The sequence below is a fragment of the Zingiber officinale genome, chromosome 10A (assembly GCF_018446385.1).
Source record: "Zingiber officinale cultivar Zhangliang chromosome 10A, Zo_v1.1, whole genome shotgun sequence".
In the NCBI taxonomy this organism is placed as follows: domain Eukaryota; kingdom Viridiplantae; phylum Streptophyta; class Magnoliopsida; order Zingiberales; family Zingiberaceae; genus Zingiber; species Zingiber officinale.
In genome coordinates, this window is record NC_056004.1 from 56,362,954 (window position 1) to 56,388,435 (window position 25,482).

General features: G+C 33.6%; 1 protein-coding gene across 1 annotated transcript; it reads right to left on the minus strand.

Moving 5' to 3' along the window:
* Nucleotides 1-408: 408 nt before the first annotated feature.
* Nucleotides 409-25,057, minus strand: LOC122027423 (CCR4-NOT transcription complex subunit 9-like). Its single transcript, XM_042586376.1, has 9 exons — nt 24,801-25,057; nt 24,134-24,205; nt 23,218-23,307; nt 21,196-21,238; nt 10,622-10,728; nt 10,389-10,484; nt 9,734-9,924; nt 9,490-9,559; nt 409-677 (listed from the first exon to the last, which is right to left on the minus strand). Exons 1-9 carry the CDS (start codon nt 24,969-24,971, stop codon nt 570-572), a joined length of 948 nt encoding a protein of 315 aa, XP_042442310.1. The 5' UTR covers nt 24,972-25,057; the 3' UTR covers nt 409-569.
* Nucleotides 25,058-25,482: the final 425 nt, after the last annotated feature.

Here is a 25,482-nt window from a genome sequence, read left to right on the forward strand (position 1 = left end):
AATTATATCTTTTCTGGATGATATATAATTTATCTTTCCTAAATAAAAAAAAATAAAATATCATTTTCTGTATATATATATTTAAAAAAATAATATTACAAACGAAATATATATACAAGCTACAAACTTACGTCTGCAGATATATTATTTACAATTTTATCTTTTCAAGTTTAAAGGTTGAATTTAGAGGTTAACTCTATATATATATATATATATATATATATATATATATATATATATATATATATATATATATATATACAACAACCTTTAATTCATTTATTGATATTTTAATTTTAATTAAAAAATAGTCGTTTGGCATAACATTTAAGAGCACAAAACTCATGTCCACTTAATTTCAATAATTTCAGGATTAATTACAATTTTATCCTTAACTTATCTCCAAGAAATGGTTAATATTTGCACCATCCAGCAGGGGGAAAAAATAGAGGTTACAAAAAATATGACGAGATAAATTATGTATCATACCTAAAATGCTAATTTGCAAAAGAAAAAAAAAACAAACGGGGATAACTATAACTGAATCAAATTCGTCCATCCTTAACATCCTAACTTCCAATAATGTGATCAAGTCGTCCCTGATGATTAGTTGCTCGGTTTGCTGTGTTAACATTGTGTAGTAGTTGTTGAAGCCAATGTCGAGTTCCAGGATCATCCTACAGGCACACAAAAGATTTAACGACATGTTTACTACCAAGAAATGAATAAATATAAATCCAGAGTATTCAAATGTCTAACATGCTAACAAGGAAACTAAAATTATGCAAAATGAACAGGATCAAATTAAAAGACAACGGAAGTTGCTTATAGATTTGAGTTGTCTAAAAAGTTATCAATACTATAACTAGGTAAGCTCAAATAAAATTCTAAAAAGGATGTTTTCTTAACTCTGACTTTCTCTAATATTCTCATTTTTTATTTTATTTATTTTTGTATATCCACATCTATTTTAACATCCTCATCTATACAATTCTCATTTTCTACTCGTATGCTAGAATCATAGTTTAACATTTAGCATATAACATAACAGGTCTAATCGTTATTTTATATAACTTCCCTTTAAGTTTTAGAGGTAGGTATTTTACGATCACATAAAAATCTAACACTCTCCTTCATTTCAACCATCCTTCTTGTATTCTATATAAGACATTTCTCTCAATCTCTTCATTTTACAAAAATAATCCTAAGTATAACACGTTATCTCCTATCTTAACAATTGTCTCATTAAGTCTAATATTGTTAAACTTAAATTCTATATATTCTGTCTTTACTCTACTAAGCATAAAACCTTTCACTTCTAATATTGTCTGCCAAAATTCTAATTTAGTAGTTACTCCTTCACGTGTCTCATTTATCAAAATAATATTTACAAACGATACAATGCATTAAATGTATCTAGTGAGTTCGTTCATAATTAATATAAAAAGATAGGGATTTAAAGTTAATCCTTGATATAATTCTATTTTTATTGGAAATTCTTCAGTTAAGTTTTACTCATACATATCCTTAATTAGTTCAATATAAGTTACGTTAACACCTCTCTTCTTTAAAAAATCTCCATATAATTTCTCGTGACTCTATCATACTTTTTCACAATCAACAATGTGTAGATCTTATTTTTGTTCCCGAGACTTTTCAATTATTTGCCTAAGAAGATCTATAACTTCTATTGTCGACCTTCCAAGCACCAAATTGATTTCTCCTTAATTTTTATTCTATTATTTTTTCCCTAAAATTTCATGGTATGACTCATTAATTTAATACTCATATAGTTTGCATAATTTTATACGTCTCACTTGTTCTTATATAAGGGAACTAGAGTTCTTACCCGTCAATGATCAAATATTTTTTCATTTTCAATATCATATTAAATAATTTTGTAAATCATTCTAATACATTATTTCCCTAGACAATTAGATACCTCTATCGAAATATCATCTGATCCAACGACTTTTTCATTCTGCATCTCATTTAAAGTTTGTTCTACTTCTAAATTTTGAATTTTACAATAAATTACCTAAGTTAAGTTGGTCAGCTAAACTTTTATTAAAAAGTTGATGAAAATACTCTTTCCACTCATCTTTTATTTCTCCATCATTTATTAGTACTCTATTATATTCATGTTTAATATATCTTATTTGGATAAAATCTCGTCTTCTTTCTTCTCACTTTGGCTATTCTATAAATATCTTTTTTCCCTTCTTTTATATTCAATTTTTGATATAATCATTTAAAAGTTTCATTTTTTTCTTCATTCACTACTTTCTTAGTCTCTTTCTTAACCATTGTATATTTTTTAAAAATTTCCTCGTTCGTACAAAAATACAATTCCTTATATGTTGTTCATTTTTCCTTCACTTTCGCTTGTACTTTATCATTCCATCACAAAGATTACTTGGTGTATATCCCTTTGACTCACCAACTACACTCTTAGTTATTATTTTTAATTTTGATGTTATTTTATCCCATGTCGTATTAAAGTCACCATATATTTCACCTAATACATGAACTACTACATTCTTCTTAAATATGTTTTGTTTTCCATCCTTTGACTTTCACCACTTAATTCTACGGGTCTTATATATTTTCTTTCTATTCATACTATGCTTGAGGCGTATATCCAACACTATTAAGCTATGTAAGATAGTTAAAATTTCTTCAAGGATGACCTTGCAATCTTTATAAATTTTTCTATCTTTCTTTCTAACCATAATAAAGTTAATTTGCGATTTATTATTCATATTTTTTAAACATGACCAATTGTTCTTTTTCTTAAAAAATATATTAGCTAATATAAGATCATATGCTATCGCAAAATCTAATATAATTTTTCTTTCAATGTAACTTCATGTACCCTCTCATATTCCTTATTTTTCACTCCGACATACTCATTTATATCGCCTCCTATTAAAATCATTTTATTTGGTGGAATATTTTATAATACTTTATCTAAGTCGTCCCAAACCTTGATTTGGTAGCTTCAGCTAATCCCAATTGAGATGCATATATGTTAATTACGTTCATAGTTTATTTCACCACTACTATATTGAGAGCTATAATTCTATCCCATTTTCTAATTATTCCAACACCTTTATCCTTTAATAAACTATCTACAATAATACCCACTATATTTCTTGTTTACTCTTTCGTGTATCATAACTTAAAATTCGAGTTCTCTATTATATTTGTCTTCTCGCCTACCCATTTTATCTCATGTATACACAAAATATAAATTTTTCTCCTAATCATCGCATCTACTACCTCCATTGATGGTTTTCTATGTTCCATGGTCTAAATATTAGACTATATAATTTTTCTATACTATTTGTTCTTATCCAACCTATATGAGAACCCTTACATATTTACCACGACATCCAAGTTCTCACGGAGATGTAACGGTCCTTACCAAAATGTTACACTACACTGCAACTAGAACTCTGGCATATTTATCACTACACCCGAGCTCTGGAGATGTAGTGGTCCTTTCTAAGACATTACAATTGGACATGTAATGTGTTCCTTCCGAGGAACAACACAACATTAGCACAATAGTTTAATGGATTCATTCATTGAATATTTGCCTTAGTTTTAGCTGACAACCAAACGCAACCCTTCTCCTTTATCCAGACTTGGGACCGGCCATGATTGGTTCATCATGTACGGAGTTAAAGGAGGATTATTACACTACATGGAATGTTGAAGGGATGTTATTAATGAAGCTTTGGCGTGCACGCGCGCACACAAAGATCTGTGAAAAATATAGATAGAATTGATATTACTCAAAAATTGTATTACATTAAGAATGGGAATTACCTATTATTTACAACATTACAATAGAAGAGAGAATAAGAAACTAATTATTCTATATATAAGAAATTAATATCATTCTAACTAAATCCCTTAATTTCCTACTTTATGCTCATAGCTGTTTTATTTCTGTACAAATTGTGAAATCTATTCACAGCTGTTTGACACAGCTATACAATCTACGAAATTTTTTTCACAACTTAGCAAATCTATATAGGCTGTGGCAACTGTTTGACACTCCCCCTTAAGCTGAGGAATAGATGTTTTCCATTCCCGACTTGACTATAAGATCGTGAAATCTAGAACTGTTAGTCCCTTTGTTAACACATCAGCCAATTATAATTCTGACGAGACATATGACATACACACTAATCCTTCTTCTAATTTTTCCTTGATGAAATGTCTATCAATTTTAATATGCTTAGTCCTATCATGTTGAATGGGATTATGAGCAATATTTATAATTGACTTATTGTCACAATAGAGTTTCATGGGGTATTCCCATTTAATTTTCAAATAATCCAGAATAATCTTCAACCAAGTAGTTCACATAATCCTAGAGTAATAGCTCTAAATTCTGATTCTGCAGATGATCTTACCATCACATTTTATTTCTTGCTCCTCCATGTCACCAAATTACCCCCCAAGAGTACTACCTGAGTTGATCTTCTATCCACTAAGAACCTGCATAGTCTGATCTGTATAATCTTCTAAAACTAATCTAATTTCTCTTGATCAAGATTCCCTTTATATTTTAGTGTGAAAATCCACATACAATCAATAATGTTCTTCCCCTTGGGCTTCTCAACAATCTCTCATGTCTTATTCTTTTCTAATGCATCCATTTCCTCCCTCATGGCATCCCTCCATTCCCTTTTTGACGATACCTCAGTAACAATATTAGGAATAGTCATGGTATTTAGACTCACAATGATTTTTTTGTGAGCTAGTGATAGATGTTTAAAAGAAACATAGTAAGATAAAGGATAGAGAGGGTGTTTGGTGCATTCTCTACACATTTTCTAGCAATGATGAATATCAGGGTCGGAGGTTTTTGGTTGAGGTTCTTGGACTTGTATTGATTCTGGTGCGGCCTTTCTCCTTGAATCACTTAAGGGATACTTAGAGTATCACTAGGAGGAGACTCACTAGATGGAATAGAAAGTGATTCGATACGAACTTGAGTAGGAGAAAGATCAAGTGTGTTAATGGGTTCAAATGACTCACAAGTGCTATCTTTTGTCATTGAAATCTCCCCCTGAGGATAGGACTTGGAGAAGAACGGGGTATGTTCAAAGAAGGTAACATCGGCGAGATGTAAAACTTTTGAAATGAAGGGTGGCAACACTTATACCCTTTTTCAGTGGATGAATATCCAAGGAAGACACATTTGATGGCACAAGAATCTATTTTACCTCGAAGTGGACTGTGGATATGAACAAAAGCAGTGCACCCAAAAAACTTAGGAGCAAGTCCATTTGTGGTTCAGAAATGAGGATGAAACCTATTGAGGAGTTGCATGGAACTCTTGTTATCTAGGACATGTGAAGGAAGTCTGTTTATTATGTAAGCGGCATTAAGGATAGCCTCTCTCCAATAGGATTTAGGGACATTGTTGTGGAAAAGTATAGCACGAGTAGTATTGAGTAAGTGTCCATTTTTCCGTTCTACTATTCCATTTTATTGGGGTGCATAAACACAAGATGAATCATGAATAATCCCCTGGGATTAGAAATAGGAGGACAAAGTTTGGTTGAAGTAATCTCTAACGTTATTGGTTCTAACGCTTTTGATTTTTACTCCAAATTGATTTTGAATCATTAAGTGAAAATTAGAAATAATAATATTAACATCAGATTTTTGTTTGAGAAGCACCCATGTAACCCGAGTACAATCATCAATTAAGGAGACAAACCATCGAGACCTAGAAACATTGGGAATATTAGAACCCCATATGTCACTATGAATTAAATAAAAGGGAGTAGAACTTCTTTTATTGCTAATAGGAAAGGGTACACGAGAATGTTTTGCCCATTTGTAAACATCACACTGAAATTCAGAAACATCCAATTCTTGAAAAAGATGAAGAAACATGACCTTTAAAACTCTAAAAGAGGGATGACCAAGCGTTTGTGATGCAACCAAATATTGTCCTTATTGGAAGAACGATGAAAGGAGACAAATTATCTTCTTAGTGGATTCAAGGTAGTAAAGACCACTATGTTCCTTAGCAAGTCCAATCCTCCTCCCCGAATCCTGATCTTGGAAAAGACAATAAGGGGAAAAAATGATATGACAGTGAAGTTCAGTAGTTAATTTTTGAACGAAAACAAGATTGGTGGACAGTTTTGGTATATAGAGGATGTTTTTAAGGAAAAAGTTAGGAGTAAGATGAACATTTCCAAAACCAGTAATAGTGGCTAAAGATCCATTGGCTACTATAAGTTTTCTGTTACTTGAGCTGGGGTTATAAGTGAGAAAATTTTGAAAATTGAGGGGCATGTGGTCTGTGGCACCGGAGTCTATTATTCATGAGTTATCAAACAAATTGTTTGAGGAATTCATACAAGAAGAGAGTGAGGGGGTACCTAAGAGAATCAAAGAGCATGCGCCAGACGGTTTATCAAGGGAACCCAACAATCCTCAAAGTTTCTCAATTTCTACACTGTTGAATCTGCCAAGGATTGAGTTGTCTTTAATATGAGATTGCTCGATCAAGTGTACTTGAGATTTGTGTTGCCTCCCACGGCTTCCCCATTCTCGACTTGGTGATTTACCATGTAGTTTCTAACATGTCTCTTTGGTGTGGCAAGGTTTCTTACCGTAGTTGCACTAAAGATGGACTTTATTGTCTTTAATCAAAGTCACGCCGTACTTATCTTTCTCCTGCGAGTCAATTTTGGCGGCAAGGGCTAATCTAGGGTTGGCGCTCAAGCATCACATTTCGTCGACTTTCCTCAGCCCGGAGTAGAGAGATCACCTCTGCTAGGGACGGTATGCAATCTTTGCCAATGATTTAGATCCGAACCTGATCAAATTCAGGATTTAAACCGGCCAAAAAATCATATACATACTCCTTTTCAATAAAATTCTTCAAAACAGCAGCATCTGAAGTATATTACATCTCAATTACTTGGTAGTAATCGAGTTCTTGCCACAAATTTTACAAAACCGTGGAATATTCAATGACTGATTTATCTCCTTGTTTATTAGCACCTGCTTTGACTTTGAGTTCATAAACATGGATAGCGTTATGAGCTTTTAAGTAAGTGCGGGTAATGCAATCCCAAATTTCATGAGCAGTAGAGAAAAACATATATGTATCAGATGGATGGTTCCATGGAATCCCATAACTAAGACATAATCATAATCTTCTTCATCCCATGCCTCAAAAATTGGATTCGATGGCAGTTCTTGTCCCAAGAATATGGCTAAGTTTCCCTTTGCCTTTGAAGTACGTATGAACAACTTGAGACCATTTCAAGTAGTTCTTCCCATTGAGTCGATTGGAAGCCCGAATATTCTACAGATCACCAATTTTTTGGACTGAACTACCATCATCAAACACAATAGCTTGGCTAGGGTTGTTAGAAATTGGTTGTTTTGAGAATCAGCCATGATGAAGAAATGCAGAAAAGAGAATTAGCAATGAAGGCTAAAGCTCTGATATCATGTAAAAAATGTGGATAGAAATGATATTACTCAAAAATTGTATTACATTCAGAATGGGAATTATCCATTATATATCACATTACAATAGAAGAGAGAATAGGAATCTAATTATTCTATATATAAGAAATTAATATCTTTCTAACTAAATCTCTTGATTTCCTACTTTGAACTCACAGTTGTTTTATTTCTGTACAAGCTGTGAAATATGTGAAATCTGTTCACAGCTTGTCAAATTTGTACAGGCTGTGACAGCTGTTTGACAAGATCTAATGGTTTTGTTCAACACTCTTTAGCTAGTAGAAATTTCAAATTCTTGCATAACTAGTTTTGCAAAGTAAAGTGAATACAAAAGTGAAACTCAACCAGAAAAGAGGATCATTGCACTACGTTATTTATCTTCTGTTCTCAGATTATCATTTATGTTTGATAGAGCATCTATTCTTTGGCTACTCAAACACCTAGATGGGCTGAAATGTTATTCATGGCAGGCTCAACAATCAGTCACACCTCTTTCAGTTGTCAGTGTCAGTTAGATCTCAGTGGGCATCAAACAATATCCAAACATTGGGAACACTAATTCAAAGATGGTTGTACATTTTATGGATCCCTAGGTATGAAATAACAATAAGAATGAATGACCGTTCTATTTGATATGTTCTAAGAAGTGGGATGATTTGCTTTAGGAATGGAATTCTAGAGCTAGCTAAAAGGAGATACAAATAACTTTTCAGTTAATGAAGTAATGGGGGTGATGAAAACAAACCCAAGGGGCCTTTGTTGCTACGATGGCAGATTGAAAATTCATGCTAAGCTTAACTATACTATAATGCAGCTAATAGACCAATTGGTAGGGAACTCAATTGGTAGCACCTTTTATAGTTTCTTGCTAGCCATCTATTGGAAACATCATTTAGCTGATTACTATATCCATGTTACTGCTGCTGAAGGTATTGTATAAATGTCTCTAATAAGCTAGAACTGCTAGCCATTAATTTTCTTTGTAAAACCATCCTGCATGTTAAGAAATCCAAGTTCATTCTATTGTTTCTTGGAAAAAAAATGGACATAATTAATAATATTTACCCTCGACTCCCAAAAGATGGACCTATCACACTGCAAGATTTTAAACACATGACTCTAGAACATTGATTGCATCTGAAGTGTTGGCAAAGAGCTTACAACACGTAACAAAAAAGCAAATTAGCAATTTCCAGTTTGCCTTCTTGTAAGGAAAAGATGCAAAAGATTACCACGTATGCTTCTGAGATTCTCTGGTTAGTGTCACAAGAGCAAGATATAGGTTCAGTGTAAACATCTAATTCTGGTGCTTAAACTAGAGGGGGGCTGAGGTGGATAGAGCAAAAAGGCAATAACAAATCACATTGTTGTGCTAGTAAATGGTAAGCATGAAGCTTGGTTTTAAAACAGAAAGGACTCGGGCAGAAGGATTGTTCATTCTTCTCACAGAGAAAGCTTATTTATGGTAGAGCAAATGGAGCAATGGAGGCATTACACCCATTAGAATCCCTTTGAAAATTCTAAACATACTTTAATTTGCAAATGACACTGACTTCTTGTCAAAGTTCATCGCTCAAATGTTGGATGCCCAGTATACAATGTTGGGTGGACTGTGCATCTCTGTCAATGTTCATATAACGCTGTATTGCATAATTTGCATAGGTTGGTTACATACAAGTGTGCAATCCTATTAAGAGAAATTATCTGGTTATACAGGGATAGGTGGTGGTTTATACTTGGTTGATAGTGGTCTCCACCATTCCCTTGACATTCCATGTTTTGTGGCTAGGACTTTCTTGTATAAGTATTCTATTTCTCGAATTCCTTTCTTTTCTAATTTGTGGATTTAGAAAGTCAATCTTGTATTTGTGGAAAATATCACTTATAAATACATTTTTGGTGAGCTTAGGTCACCAATTATCTTTATTATTTTCAAAAAGAAAAAGAAAGAGAAGTAGCAACAACACTTACATGAAGATAACTGTTAATTGAACCATCTTTTAGAATATCAGGAAGATAATTGATCAACCTTTCACATGCCCTGCGAATGAACAAATTAAGTTGTTTGATTAGCATGTGTGACATTTTAGACAAACTATCAACTGGGATAAAACTTTCAATAAGCATCACAAACTTATTGAAGAAAAGAGGTTTTAATCTTGGACATCCAAAAGCACCTTTCTACCAGCTAAAAAGCATGCCTAACAAAGCATACCTTTGGTGCTCTGAAAGCCTGAGGTAACAACGAATTATATGCTTCAGTAATCTCACTGATGGTCTTTCAGCAAGTGATGTGACCATGGATCCAAGGACTTGGCCTACAGCGTAAAACCGTTCTGAAGTCGCACAAATGTAGCTAAGCCCCACATCATCCAACAATATCTTCTGGACAATAAAAGTTGCAACCTGCAAAAAGGACAAGATGCCAAATTGAAATGATATTTCACAAATACTTCCAATTTAGATAAGCACATTACAAGTTACCAACTAAATACTGAAAATCTTGCATCTTCGTCATAAAATTCATAATAGAAGACATAGAACAACACATTTATCCATGGACATGTATGCACATAAGTTCAATACACGCGTTCTACAAAAACATGTACAAAAGATAAAACTATTAATAAAATTGAATGGTATTGTTTGATAAAATACAAGTTAAAAAATAACAAACAAGTACAGTGTTTAGTTCCAACATGTCAATGTTTTTTTAGTATTCATATAGTTCATGTTCACGAAGTGGAAACATAACATTCCCTCATTAAAAAAGAAAAAAAAAAAAAAAGCAATGTAACAAAAACATGCAGAGGTAACAATAATTTGTCACATTTCTCCAATAAGAATAGGTTATAACTTGGATCACATACGGTTTTTGAGAGTTCACTACCCATCTCCATTGTGCGCAGACACAATGGAATTATCTCAGTTCGGAGAAGAAATCCAATGACCTCAGTTTCATCTACCTGCAATTGAGATAATTAATGAGTTCATAACTTTCTCAAGTAAATACATTTGCAAATATAATGCAAAAAATTCGAGGCTATCAAATAAAATCTTGGTCTGAAACAGACAACATAGGTGGAGTGAAAATAGAAGGTACCTTCACAAGAGCACCGATAACTCCCAAGCTGGTCAACCTTAGATACTCGAATGGCCTTGTTTTACTAGTTGTATTCAAAAAGGGATACAAGTACAAAGGTATATGTGCTGCAAAATGAGTGGACAAACATGAGTCATAAGACAATATCTAACTAAAGTTAAACTAAAATATGAAAAAGAGTAATGGCTTTTTGATGGGGTATAACTACTTATGAATAGACTTCACATCACTTTTGAGTTTAACAAACTTAAGTTTGATGGTTTGAACTAATATCATTGTCATAGACTTGTAGACATCTTTACTTATCTTTCTTAAATACATTCAATGTGTGATTAAATCATTCATAGGACAAACACGGGACTATGTGGAACTTCTACCTTGATGTAAGTTATCAACTTTGAAGATCAGCTGTAGATAACTCATGTATTGCATCATTTTGGATAGACAATGTTCAGATAAATGATAGTCTATGAAAGATTTGTTACCTACAAAGCATAGCTAATTGAGTCTATTTGTACTTAGTAATTTAGTAATGTGTTTGGATCAGTCTCATCAGTTTTCAAGTTGAACACATGCAATGCTAAATGGAAAGAGGAACGAGAAGGATTTAAATAGCTTTAGAATTATGTCTTAGGGTTCTAGGGTGAACTACAGGTTTGTTGGGGTGATCTAGAAGAGACATCCTAGATATCTACCTTCTCGATTGAAGGTAGGCTAACCTAGCTAGTTGATAGGTTAACATATATATTTGAAGGTAGGTCAATCTAAGAAGCACATCCTAGAAGACAAATCCTTTTTTTGAAATTGACCAGGTAGGTCAACCTAGGCCTTTTGTTAGGTGAACCTAAGTGGTAGAATTTGCAGAGCTAACTTTTATTTCAAAGTATGTCAACCTAAGGTTGGCTGTGGCAACCAAAGCACTTATCAGATTGGCCTAATATTGAATTGTTGGATCGTAACAGTCAAATTCTTTATGTAGGTTGGCCTGATCTTTATTTAGGTTAACTAAGTTCGTTCTGCAGACTACTTTTCGTGACCGTTCAAACCATAATTTAAAAGATATTTGGTTGTCGTCGGGTATTATAACCACTTGGGAAAACATGCTAAAAATAATCAAGGAGATAGAAAGTCTCAATTAAAGGTTTGAGCTCTGCTAGTAGCACTTCTTCACCTAGGAATATATTTCAATCTATCAGGTGAGATAGAAGAGTTATTTACTCTTTGCACACAGTTCTTATTGTTTAGAAGTTTGATTGTTTGGGCTTAACAGGTAGTGAGGGCTATGGGAAAGCTACTCTGCAAGACTTGGTGCAGCTGCTTGAGCAAAATGGAGCCAAAGGGAATTGGGTAATCTAGTCTAGAATGATGATTGTTTTTTGAAGTGGTGACCATTTGTTCGAAGAGATGATTGTTGTTGCCCAGAATACTGTAGAACAGTGTCGCAAGTCTCGAATGCTTCTAAAGTCTCTTTTCATGTATCCCAACTCTCCTTTTAGGCCTTAAAATAAGTGTCTGTTCAATAACAATGCTCCATATTGCCAGGATGTCCAAGTGGATCTAACATGTCCTTCATGGTTTCAACTATTAGCTAAACTATTTAGACACATGTTAAGCTTTTCATTAGCTAAACATATACAAGATGGATTAAAATGTTGTTCCCACAATTGGTTATCTCAAAGTACAAAAAAATATTTTTCTCTTTTTTTTTTCTCTCTACTTTCACTCAGTATAGTTCCCACTTTATTCCTGTTGAAGTTTCCTATTGCCACTTTGGTAAATGCCCATTTCTTCTAATTCCATCTTGCATCTCTAATTAACTCCTTTATCAATGATCCCAAATACACCTTTATACACATGGCCACACATGCACAACCTTCGGATGAACTGCACTCACTTTGGCAAAACTGTTTTCACTATCAAATTAAATCTTGAATTTGGCAGATTTGAATCTAACTCGGTGGAACTACTCTGTTTAGGTTATTCTATACTTGTCCTGATGGCACAATTAAAACTCCTACAACCTTACATGTTTCAGCTAGCAAAAGCTAAACAATGAGGCCATAAACCCAAGCCTTCCACCATCACAAAGGCCAAACTGGAGATCACATATTTGTTGGTGCAATCATGCACATGGTGTTGATATTTGGCCAATGTTTACATTAGACATGTTATTTGTCTCACATGAATGTCAAGTGTATAGACAAGGTAGAAAGTTTCTAACGGGGATCACTAGGATCGGACATTATGCCAAGGAAGTCCCTGAACGAATGCTAGGCAAAAGAAGTTCCAGAAACTTGAGGATCAGACTAAGCAAAAGAAGCCTCAACGAGTCGAAGACCAAACACTAAGCAAAGGAAGCTCCAATGAATCACTAAGACCTAACGCTAGGCAGGTAGGTGCATGAAGTCCTGACGACAAGGACCAGCCAACAAACATGAGGAAGTCACGGAAGTGAGGAGCTTCTTGGCAAGGAGAAAGTCGCGGAGGTCTCGAAAACCTCCTAACACCAAGGTCAAGTCAACATGGAAGTGCTAGTACTTTAGAAGAACAAAGGTAAGCATGAATTCAAGCTAGAAGCAGCTGGAAATGGCATACCATTCTATTGACAGTTGATATCAATCAATTGGAGGACGACTAGGCACCAAACATAATATTTCAATTCATTCTGATTTTGGGGGTAATCAATTGCTAGGCATCAATTGACTATTATTAACTTAATTTACTATTGGAGCAAAAAGTTATATCGCTCACTGCAAGCAGCCCAGTATCGTCAATCCCATGACAAAATACAGACAGCTAAATTACAGAGGACATTTTTTTCTAACCTAATTTACTATTGATGCTAGAACAGTTACAACTAATCATCAAATTACTCACAAAAATTCAACCGATGAGGCTTGACTAGTCGATTGCTAACCTAGAAAGCTGATATCGAAGAGAGAGAAGAAAGCTATTGGTTTGTTTATTTATATCGAAGAGAGAGAAGAAAGCTGATATAAATTATCTATTTATTAACTTTAATTTTTTTACATTTTTAATAAAAATAATAAAATTATATATTATAATTATATTAATTAAATAATAGTTTATTTAATTAATTATTAATTTATATAATATGTAATTATAATTTATATAATAATTAATTAGAAATTATATATATAATATACAATTTAATTAAAACTTTTATAAAACCCTACTTTTACTCAAAATTCTGTGATTCCTGTTACCTCCTCCCCTTCCGCATAATTTGCCTCGCCTCACAATTGCCTCGTCGCCACGCACAATCGTCTCGTCATTGCTCGCCACTACTGATCTCTTGCCGGTGGTCTCTCTGATGCTTCCAGGTTAAGTCTTTATTGGATGACAGAAGGTATGTTGCCCAAATTGCTTCCTTCTTCCCTCAATTGTGCATGCAATGATGCACACGAAATTATTGCATGCGCTGTGCCAATGTCGGTCCTGTGTCAGAAAAGTAAAAACACCTATTTCAGGTGGCACAACACGGTATTCCATTCGTTGCTTATAATAGATTTGTACATTCTACTAATTTTTTCATCATTTGAAGTAGTATATGGGTTCAACCCTTTAACTCATCTGGATTTGTCACAGCATGCTAGTTTTGATAGTACAAAAAATGTCAAGTTTGTGAGACATGCATGAGAGTTCAATTACAAATTGAAAAGATGACTGAACAATATGTTATGCAAGTCAACAAGGGATGAAGGAGAATGATCTTTGAACCAGGAGATTGGGTTTGGGTTCATATGAGAAAGGATAGATTTCCTGTTTAAACGTTATACCAAGTTGCATCCACAAGGAGATGGACCATTTCAAGTTATTGATCAAATCAATGATAATGCATACAAACTTAACTTACCATGTGAGTATAATGTGAGTGTTACATTTAATGTTTCTGGTCTTTCTCCCTTTAATGTAGGTGATAAGATTTGAGGATGAATCATTTTGAGGAGAGGAAGAATGATGGAATTAAAGATGGAGATCAAGTTGCGGCTCAACAAGCTAAGCTAAGGCCATGGAAGAAAAGGAGCATCAACTCTAGATGTTGTTGATGATTTATTATGCATAGAGGCCCAATTACAAGGACTAAGGCTTAAAAGACGAAGAAGCACTTAATGTGCTAATTGAAGATGTTAAGGTCAAAACTACAATTGAAGCAGATTTGACCAAAAGCAAGTCATGCAGCTTAGTCGACATAATTCAAGATTAGCTTAATTAGTCTCTTAAGTTCCATGTGTATTTAGTAGGGAAAATTTAGATTGTAGGCTCAATTTCTACCATTATTTAGTGTAATTGTGACTTAAACCCAAACTAGATATGTAGTCTACATAGGCCTCTTCTAAATGGACTTCCTTTTGGCCTTTTAGGGTTTTTAGGTCACCCTATCGTTATAAATAAAAAGGGTGGTGGTCATACATGTAACTTTTGACTTGTTTCAATCTAAAGCATGGTGAGGTTCTCACTTGTTGGTTTTTCATTGAACTATAACTTATCAAGACATCCTCTTATGGCATTCAAAGACTCATCAACCTCAATCCCAACCTCAATCCCAAGGTTCGTGCTTTCTTAAGCATTGGGTCGAGGATTTTTTCATCCATCTTATTGATTTAAACTTTCCTTATTTCTTTATTCAATTAATTGTGGATTCATGATACTTTCTTCTCCTTAGGTTCACATCAAATAGCAAGTTTTTATTCTTCTAGCACGATTCAATTGTCTCATGTGAAACACTTTTCATTAATTCATCAGACAAAGGAAAGATATACTATTAGATTTCGTTTAGATTGGTTGTATAGTTTAGATATGAGAAATAGATAAATTAATTTGTTACTCAATAGTAATGGATGTTTAGGAATTGAGAATATGAGATAGTGAGATCAAAAATTGGATCCATCGACTTTAGCCTTATGTAAGATTTTGTTATTACAATTGAATATTTCCTGTGAGTTTTTCTGAATTATTTTTATATTGTATTTGTAAATACGAATTCGAGTGGAGCACATTGATTTGCTAACACTCAAATTTTTTTTACTATATATAGAGGTATGTAAATCTATCCTTTAACTCGTTATGCATTTCCTTGTGCATGAATATATAAATAAATGAATTACATATGTTTATATAATTATTTTAAAAATATATATAATAGTGAAATGGATTTTAAAATAATTAAATTATTGAGGATAATTGATTTTATTTCATGTTCCCATGTAAAATTCATATGGGAATTAAGATAAGAAGGTATATTTTAAAAATTAAAATAAATATTCTAATGATAATTCACTAAACTACGTAGCCACGTTTCGTAATACCCTAAAATGCATACCTAACTTTCATATTTACCAAAACACGTAGTTGTTTCCCATTATGCTCCTTTACTAGAAGTCGACTGCAATTAGACATGTAGCTGAATTTATCATTCTTGTCACCTGTCACTAAGTGTGGGGTACCTCTTAGTGAGCCGGAATTACACCCTGTGACAAACACCATGCATAAAAACATTAGCATGATACCAAAATAATATCGTTTCCGTCAAAGACTGAAACTTCAACGTTCAAGATTTTGAACTCATACATCATGTATTTATTGATCGCCTAAGTACATATCATACCATCTTAAATATGTCTTTCAGAATTTTCTCTCGGTACAATCCCAACTTTCTCTCTAATATTCTCATTTCTTATCATATCTAATCCATCTATGTATATCCGCACATCTACTTTAACATCCTCATCTGCAACGCATCTTGTGCTAGTGAGCGCACTTCAAACCCAACATTCAATTCCATATAATATAGCAAGTATAACTGTTATTTTATAAAACTTCCCTTTAAGTTTTACCATCATCTAACCAAGCTATGCCATAACAGCATTACCATGGTATAGCTATAAGGTCGCATATAAACCTTTTAGCAAACAGGATATGCTAAGTTAATTAGTTTGTTATTAACTTGCATCAATATTTCAATATAACTATTATATATATCTCCATCTCTTAAAAAGATATAATCTTACCTTTAGTAGTTATGACTTATGAGTCTCTAGTATCGTCTCTATTCACATCTCTACTTATTTTGACATGTTTAGTTGAGGTGGTGTGAGATGTAAATGTCACATAAGGAGAGCTTGTGGTAGAAGTTTGTTGTAAGCATATTTTTAATTTCATTAGTCGTTAGTAAATGTAAATTGTTAATTCATAAATAATTATCAAAATAACATATTATGATGACTCTATATGATTGATGCAAAGGTTCAGCAAGCATGGTAGCAGAGTGCTAAAGATTGATTTCGCCTAGGGTTATCAACAAGCAAAATGTTCATGAGTAAACTTGATGTTCGGTTTAGTAAGAGTTTGTTTATGTTCACTCAACATACATAAGGCTAATTACATGAACAAGCTTAAATAACTCATTAAATTAAATGAACAAGTTTAACACGTCCATTCAGCTTGTTAATGTTCACGAACAATATTCACAAACAAAGTTTGTAAATTATGTTCATTAACAAAACTCTTATCAAACTTGTAACTAACAAAAAAAAACTCTTAAGATGTACCGATAAACTTGTAATATGAAACATATTGATAGCTTAAAAATGTATAAAATTTAAAAAATATGAACCAAGATCAAGCTTGTAAAAAAGATACCCAGCCAAGTTGGACATCGGTTTCAACAGCTTAATTTATTTTAGGCTTAGATTAATTTAGCTTGGAACAAGCTTTGAACAACACAAAATTTTGCTCGGTTTTACTCGTTTACAACCCTAATTTTGCAAAATTTTACACTATAATTGAGAGTTAGCACGGCGGAGGGACAAAATAGACAAACAACATGCTAACCCTACGATTGCATTACTTGAGATGGATGTCCTTGGAGATATGGGAGCATATGGATATAGTTATAGTTGTATAATTTTAATTATGTATATTATATCATAATTTTATCTTGCTTTTATAGGCTTAGGCCGCTCTGGCAAAGTAAACTGACTCTAATGAAGGTATGCTCTCGTAGCCACCAACATGATTGGGCACAAGCAAGTGCATTTCTTCTAGAGCAGCAAAGAAGATTATGGTAACTTATTATTAAAAAATTATTTATTAATTTTTCCTTAGGATTAAAATATCAATAACTAAATAATAAACTAAATTTTCAAACATTAATTAAATTAGGTCAAATCCACTAGACTATTTGCCAAGAGGTATGATCCAACAACCTGGTTAATCATTTAAAATGGTATGATCCAACAAATGGCACTATGCCTTTTGATGTCAATCTTGCAACCATCTTGTGGGAGGGTTAGTGGTATAGAATGCAAATTCATTAAATGGTACTAGCTAATCCTAGGGTAGCACCAATGCGCACCATCAAGTGCAGTGTTACACTTGCCATTGGGAACTAAATAGGCCTTGTCCTCCATGATGTCACATGATTAGAGTTAGATCGGATAGAAAGTGTGTTGGCAATATGTTATAGACCTTCAATGAATACTTCCATGAACATGAGAGACATGTTGATATAAGTCAGAGTGAGCATGCTAGAGATGTCATTGTCTTCAGGATCACCTTAAAGTTGTGATCCTAATTGGCATGCCCTATCATGATCCAATCACATCGTCTCCTTTGTGACGTCATCCAAGCTCAAAACTTCTATTTCATTTATTATTTCATGTTAGTCTATTTTTCTTTGTTAGTTTAAATTAGTATCAAAATATTTATTTATATATCTTTTTTTTTTTGGATATTAGAGAGGCTAGAGGGGTTAAATAGATGCTCGCTTCATTTGTGTTTGTATCTATAATTTGAGTTAGCACAATAAAAAAATATAGAACAACTCAAAACACAAGGATAACAATAAAAAAATACAAACAGGTGCATTTACGTGGTTGAGTAGTTCACCCTCAGACTCTTACTTCTCGATTATAATTCGCCGATGAATCGCTATTGCAAACCATCTATCATTCCTCCTCAAAACTCTTTCGGAAGTGGAGAAACATTTTAAAATACTTATTGTTTAAATATAAGACAAATACAAGAACCAAACAAAAAAGACAATAAAAGCATTCATAAATTTTATTCTTAGTTTCACTTACTAAGTTTTTGACCTCTTTCTAAGCTACTACATACTTCTTAAAAATTTTCTTAGTTCTTACAAATGTATAATAACTTATAGGTTTTTCTTTTTTCTTCAATTTCTCATGTACTTCCTCATTTTACTACTAAGATTTTTTATTTGGTAGTGTCAACCTTTTGACTCACCGAGTATGCTCACAATCACTGTTTTAAATTTAATATTATCTTATCTTATATTGTATTCGAGTCACCACTAAGATACCTTGCTTCCCATTCTTTAATTACCACCACTTCATATTAGGAGTCATACATATTTTTCTTCTATCAATATTATGTTTGATGTACATATCTAATACAATTAACATATGTTGAGTGGTTAAGTTTTTTCCAAGGTTGATCTTGTAATCTTTATAAATTTTTTATCTCTCTTTTTTACCATAAGAAAGTCAATAATTACTAATAATAAATATATTTATCTAATAATTACTATATATGAATAAAAAAATACCAAAACTGTATCGGCACGGCACGATACGATATCAAAACCGTATCGTTCCGGTCTGGGACCGAAACCTCGACACAGGTCGAAATTTTAAACCTTGATGCAAACACCTTTAATAAGGCAAGGAATGCAAAAAATATTCACTAACTAAACTGCACTTAACTTGAATCTATAAGGTTTTATAATAAGTCAGCCTCAACCTATTGACAATTCAGTCTTCTAAAGGTAGACATAAATCTCATATATCCCACAGTAACACTATTCCACCAAAGCTACCACTTCTTTGGCACTACGGTTAGGAAATGATTTCCTGTATTCTTTTCTCATGACACCATTGTGAAATCTTAAAGAGAATGTTAGCTTTGAAATTATCTACACTCAACATGTCCTTAATGTTAAAAATTAAAATCATGTTCTTAATGGCCATACCTTCTACAGGGATGCTTTGCACTGAAAATCACTTAGAACCAGTGTATTCAATAGCGGCGAATAGCGCGCTACATAGCGCGCTATCGCGCGCTACGACCAGCGAACGCTGCAGAGCGTTCGCTGAATCGCGATTGTCCCGAATAGCCCACGCTATTCGGGACAAAAGCGTTGATAGCGCACATAGCGTGCGCTATCATGCCCTAGCGCCCCATAGCGGGCGCTAAAATTACAAATTGCTTACCAATAGCTAGGGCAAAGGTGAGTCGAATTGTGACTGTGGCAGAGGCGAAGGTAGGGCAGACTGCAGAGGCGACAGGCGGCGATCGGCGAGCAGCGAGCGGTGACCTGTGAGTGGTGGCGAGGGACAGCGATTGGAGGTAAGCTTTTCTCCTTCCTTTCGTTTTCTTCGTTTAGGTTTTCCTTCTCGTTTTTTTTCTCGAAGGAGCAAAAACGATTTCGCGATTTCCAGAAGTCGGGCATCTGGATCGATCCAGCGATCGATCCAGGGTCGAACAGAAAGGATCTGGATCGGTCGCTGGATCGATCCAGATCCTTTCTGTTCGACCCTGGAAGGATCTGGATCGATCCAGCGACCGATCCAGGGTCTGGATCGATCCAGCGACCGATCCAGATCCTTTCTGTTCGAACAGAAAGGATCTGGATCGGTCGCTGGATCGATCCAGATCCTTTCTGTTCGACATGTAATGAATTATTATGATTAATTTTAGGTTATGTTATTTTTATTTTACTTATAAAAGTATATTTTATTTTTTAAAATTTAAACATTGACGTGCACGAAAAGCTTGCGCTATACGCTACGCTATTTACGGCAATGACAAGAAAAAAACGCTATGAACCAACGCTACGCAATTTAAAACACTGCTTAGAACCAATGTTTCTATTAGACAACTCTCACAGGAAATAATAAAACACTTGGATGAAGATGAAAGTAATTTCATATGGAATTGTAAGGAAACTTCCTTGCATTTGTGCATCTTACCTTTGAGCCCTTTGAGCAAATAAAAGTAGACTTGCATTCAAAAATTGTGAAGATGACTAATGCATTCAATGAGTAAATAGGATTCATATAACATTATAACACCAAGTGATGAGTCCAGCTATTTGGGTTTGCATTCAGTCCCTATATGAGACGATGCAGATAAGATAGAATCTAAATGCAAAAGACAAATCTTATGTGTACAGCATCACACCCAAACATGCTTCTTAATAAAATGAGCCAATGATGATCTAGAACCTTCTGTTGAAAGTTTTGCAAGAAATAAATCACGAGACATTATGTAAGAGAAATACAAGTTGCAAATAAAAGTATTTCCCAGTGATATTCTATGTTAAATAGAAGTTAGACAAAATTGAAGGTTGAAATAGATGATAGTATATTGAAAAAAGTAACAAAAAACAGAACTATATATTACCATTACCACAGTAAAATTTGAACATTCCATTAGTCTCAATGGTATAAAAGAGATGGTAGATCCTTGATGAAGATAGAAGTGAATGTTTGAATAGAGTATTAGAAACAAACATAATTGATAATTACCCTCTAGGAAATGAACTCTTGTTTCAGAATGTGAGGCAACAGACTGCAGAAAAAACAACCCGTAGGGTGAGAAAATTGGATAAGGCGAGTTATATTACAAAATGAAGTAGGAAATGCATTCTTCAATCTATGAGGATCAATCTGTGATAAGTAACCAGAAAACAACATATATTAATTTTAATCACTTTAAGAATCTTGGTGTTTGTTGAACATTTTAAGCTCATAGAAAAAAGTTAAAATTTTCTCACAGAAAAAATCAACAGAATCATGAACAGCTCAATCAAAAAATCAGAATCCGAATTATTATCATTACAATTTGTAAGAAAGAAATTACATTTCTTAATAAGTACCTAGAATTCTACCTTAAGTAAATTAAGAACAAAATTGGGTGACTTTCATTTCTTTTATTAAAAAAGTCTCGATAGAATCAACTTCCACTACAACTCAATACAACAATTTGTATATCCTGATTATGTAGGGTCAGCTAGTATGAAGTTGAAACTAGTTGATTGCAGTAGTTTACCAAAGCAACCACGAAATTATACTCATCACCAAGAACAATAAAAGTTTTATCATGCTATTTTGCTGACATGTTGTTTTCTATCCCAAAGCAAGTTTACAGAAGTTCATCAGGAGAATATCATTGCCAAGATGTAATAAGAAGAGTTGCATATTGTCTTCTCTTTGACGAATTAAATTGTTTGAAATTCTGGTTTGGTTATGAATTTTTATTTCACATCAAAGAGCAGCTACTTGATGTAATTGGCATTTATCTGTCATGCTAACCTAGTTTTACCCACAAAATCTACTCTTAGAACCTCCTCTTAGTTGACTTTAAAATGAATATAACTGAATAATGATTAGTAAATAAGAAAAAATAAAACAATCTTAATTAAATAATAATTAATAATAATGACAAAGAATAACAATAAATAATAATGAACATCAATGATAAATAAATTATATTACTAAAGACTAATTATTAAAAACATTTTAAATAAATATTAATGAAATTGTCACACATTCAATAAAATTAATAAGGATGAATCTTAGTTAAAATATTCTCAACTGTAGAATTATTTATTAACAAGTATCTTAATTTTTCATTTAGGAATTAGACTATAAGGAACCAATTTCAATTTAGGAAAGGTCTTGAATATCATGTTGTTTCAGTAGGCATAATCAAAGCAACTCATTTTGTTAGCCGAGGAAACTAGCACATAGCTCGACACAGCAACAATATGTTGAAAATTCCTTATTTGGCCTAATCTTCCTCTACGACATCACTCATCTTCCTCTTTAAAACACAACAAAATATTTCCTCCTTCCTTTGAGAAACAGAGGTTTTTGATTCATTCATTGAGCCTCGAGTAGCATATATACAACTTTTTGTTCTTCTTCATTGAATAAGCGGATAATAACTCTTCTTCTTTCTTCAAGACACAACAATAGCACTACATCACCACCTCTTCATCAAAATGAAGGGGAAATAATCTCTCATCTCCTCCTCTACCTCCTCCTCCTCCTGATCCTCTCCTTCTTCCTCTTTTATTCCTTCTCTGCCTCTATCTTTTCCTTCTTCCAATCAATGTGGACAAACAACACTTTGATAAGCTACTAGCACCATCAATGCCAACTCATTTTGATTGGGGATCAGCCATGGCTAATAAAAAGCACAAACTATAGTTAATAAAAAAGGGCAGCACGGTGCACGAAGCTCCGGCTATATAGGGTCCCGGGGAAGGATCCATTGTACGCGGCCTTACCCTGCTTTTTACAAAAAGTTGTTTCTAGGATTCGAACCCGTGACCTTTTGGTCATAAAGCAACAACTTTATCGTTGCACCAAGGCTCCCCTTCAACAAACTACAATTAATGCCAAATATAAAATAAAAGCTAAAGATAAAAGACAAGATGACCCTAATTCTTATCTTTAAAGGTATAGAATACAATTGAAGAATAAAACCTTAGTTAAGTATGAAGAATAACAACAAAATACAAAGAGTCAGTTGCAACTTATGACCTGAAGAAGGGCGAGAGCATTGCAAACTCGATTTGATGCCGCTGATGATAAAGTTGGAGGAGAAAGATAAGGGTATATCGAAATTATCTCCTGCAAATAATAAGTTATGGGAAAGTCAATAATATGTTTAAGTTAGTAACCAACTCTTTTCCAACTAGCTAGAAGTGTTATTTTGTTTTTGGTGTAATTGGAGAGGCAAGGAGTCTTATTAGCTATTTATGTCTCAGGACAAAAGCAGATAAAGTGATACATGCAAGTCTGTCAAATGGACAAATGTACAATAATCACATCAAAGTAAATCCACACTGCATGGAGGCATATCTTAAGAAGGAAAAGATCATTGGAGCAACTTTTTTCAGTGAAATAACTACACACTATATAATATTCCAAGTTTATTATATTACGTTACAAGAATATATTGTTAAAATAAGAACATACAAATTATATTTTCCAAGAATTTGTTGTGCTAGAAAAAAGTCAGAATTTTTTTTAGCATGCATAATAATCAATTATTGATATCATATAGCCATATCTTTGTGAAACCTTGAAACTAAGACAATAGTTCACTACAGAAAGTACTTCTGGCATGAAGTCATGGATTTATGATGCTTCTTCAGTATGGTTGAACCAATGTCTAAAGACTTTTCTTCACTTGGAATTGTAGAGATCTACATTTGTGGGTAAAGTTGATGCGGATATGTTGCATTCTAGATGGATTAGTGTAGGCCTTTCAGTGAAGCCATGAAAATTGATAATGGCTTCGAGAAGCTTGTTCAATTTTTTTAATACCTATTTTCACTCAAAAATGTTTTTGGTAGCAAAAATCTTCTTGCTGCTATCACATATCTATTTAACTCACCTTCTCTAACTAATGTAGAAAAAATATCAAGAAAACTATATCATCATACAAACTAACCTGAAGAAGTGCTGCAATAGATCCAAAAGAGTGCCATAATAGAGGTGCCAAATCATGAAATATGTCTCTTTTCTGCCAAACAAAAATTGCACATATAGCTACATCAATACTTCTTAATAAACAATGGTCATAAGAAGAAAACCAAAGCTTTGAAATATTTGTCATGACTAAATTAGAAAAGTCTAACTTGTTATTCAAAATGCCACAGCGAGAAGAAGAAACGTCCGTGAGGAAAAAGTGGAGCCGTCATATGCTCATCGATTAATGTGCAAAATATCAATCAACTTACTCTATCCAGAAACGAAGGGTAAAGCATGACAAAAGAGATCTAAATCCATGATTACTGATATAGTCAACAGGAGGAGCAATGCTATTCCTGGTGTAAAAGAAAAACGGAAAATATAAAACTTCTTCCAGTTAAACCGTAAAAATAACAACCTTTCTTATGATATTTATATGCTAAATATGCAGTCAATACCTAAAAACCGATTTCTCAATCCCCATTGTTATGGTGATATACCAATCAAGATCTTTTACATACATCCACAAGTAGACAGGCATTTTGCATTCCAACATTTCTGTGAACAAAATTCGGAGCTTCCCGGTAATCAAGATCGACGTCATACAAAAACGACAACCAAGAGAATAGAAGTGAAGAGCGTGAAACCTTGGACAGCTCCAGCAACGCATTCTCACGGAGGTTCCGGTCTGTGAGATCCGACAAGAACTGCTCTACCGACGTCCTCCAATCCCTACCGGCTGGGCCACCATGGGCGGCAGGCGGAGGGGGAGGCGGAGCGGCAGAACCTAAGCCAAAAGCGGACGACGGGTGGTTCATGATGGAAGCGGCGAAGATGGACGGAAGCGTAGGGATTACGAGCGGGGAGAGAGGAACTTGAAGCGAGAAACCAATCGGCGTCCTCTCTCTCCATTTAAAGCGTTGGTTCAAAACCGAGAGGAATTGATGTTGACATGGCCGTGCCCAGGCCGGGTTATGGGCCGTGGCCCGTGACGTTACACCGCCGTCGGCATCGGCACGGGCAACGATTACAGGCCAGATCTGTGGGTCCAAACTCATTTTTAAAATAATATTAAAGAATAAAAACATTATTTATTTTTATAAATAATATTTATAAGGAAATATATTTATAAAATAATCTGAAAATGAAAATATAAAAAATATATAAGGGAAAAAATTATTAATTAAGATATGGAGAATTTAATACATAATAAATATTTATATTTTAAATTTATATAACAATATTATACAACTCAAGTTTAGGTAAAAAAAACCTCAAATGAGTAACCTATATTCTTTCCTTCAAACAAATTAAAAACAATATAATTGT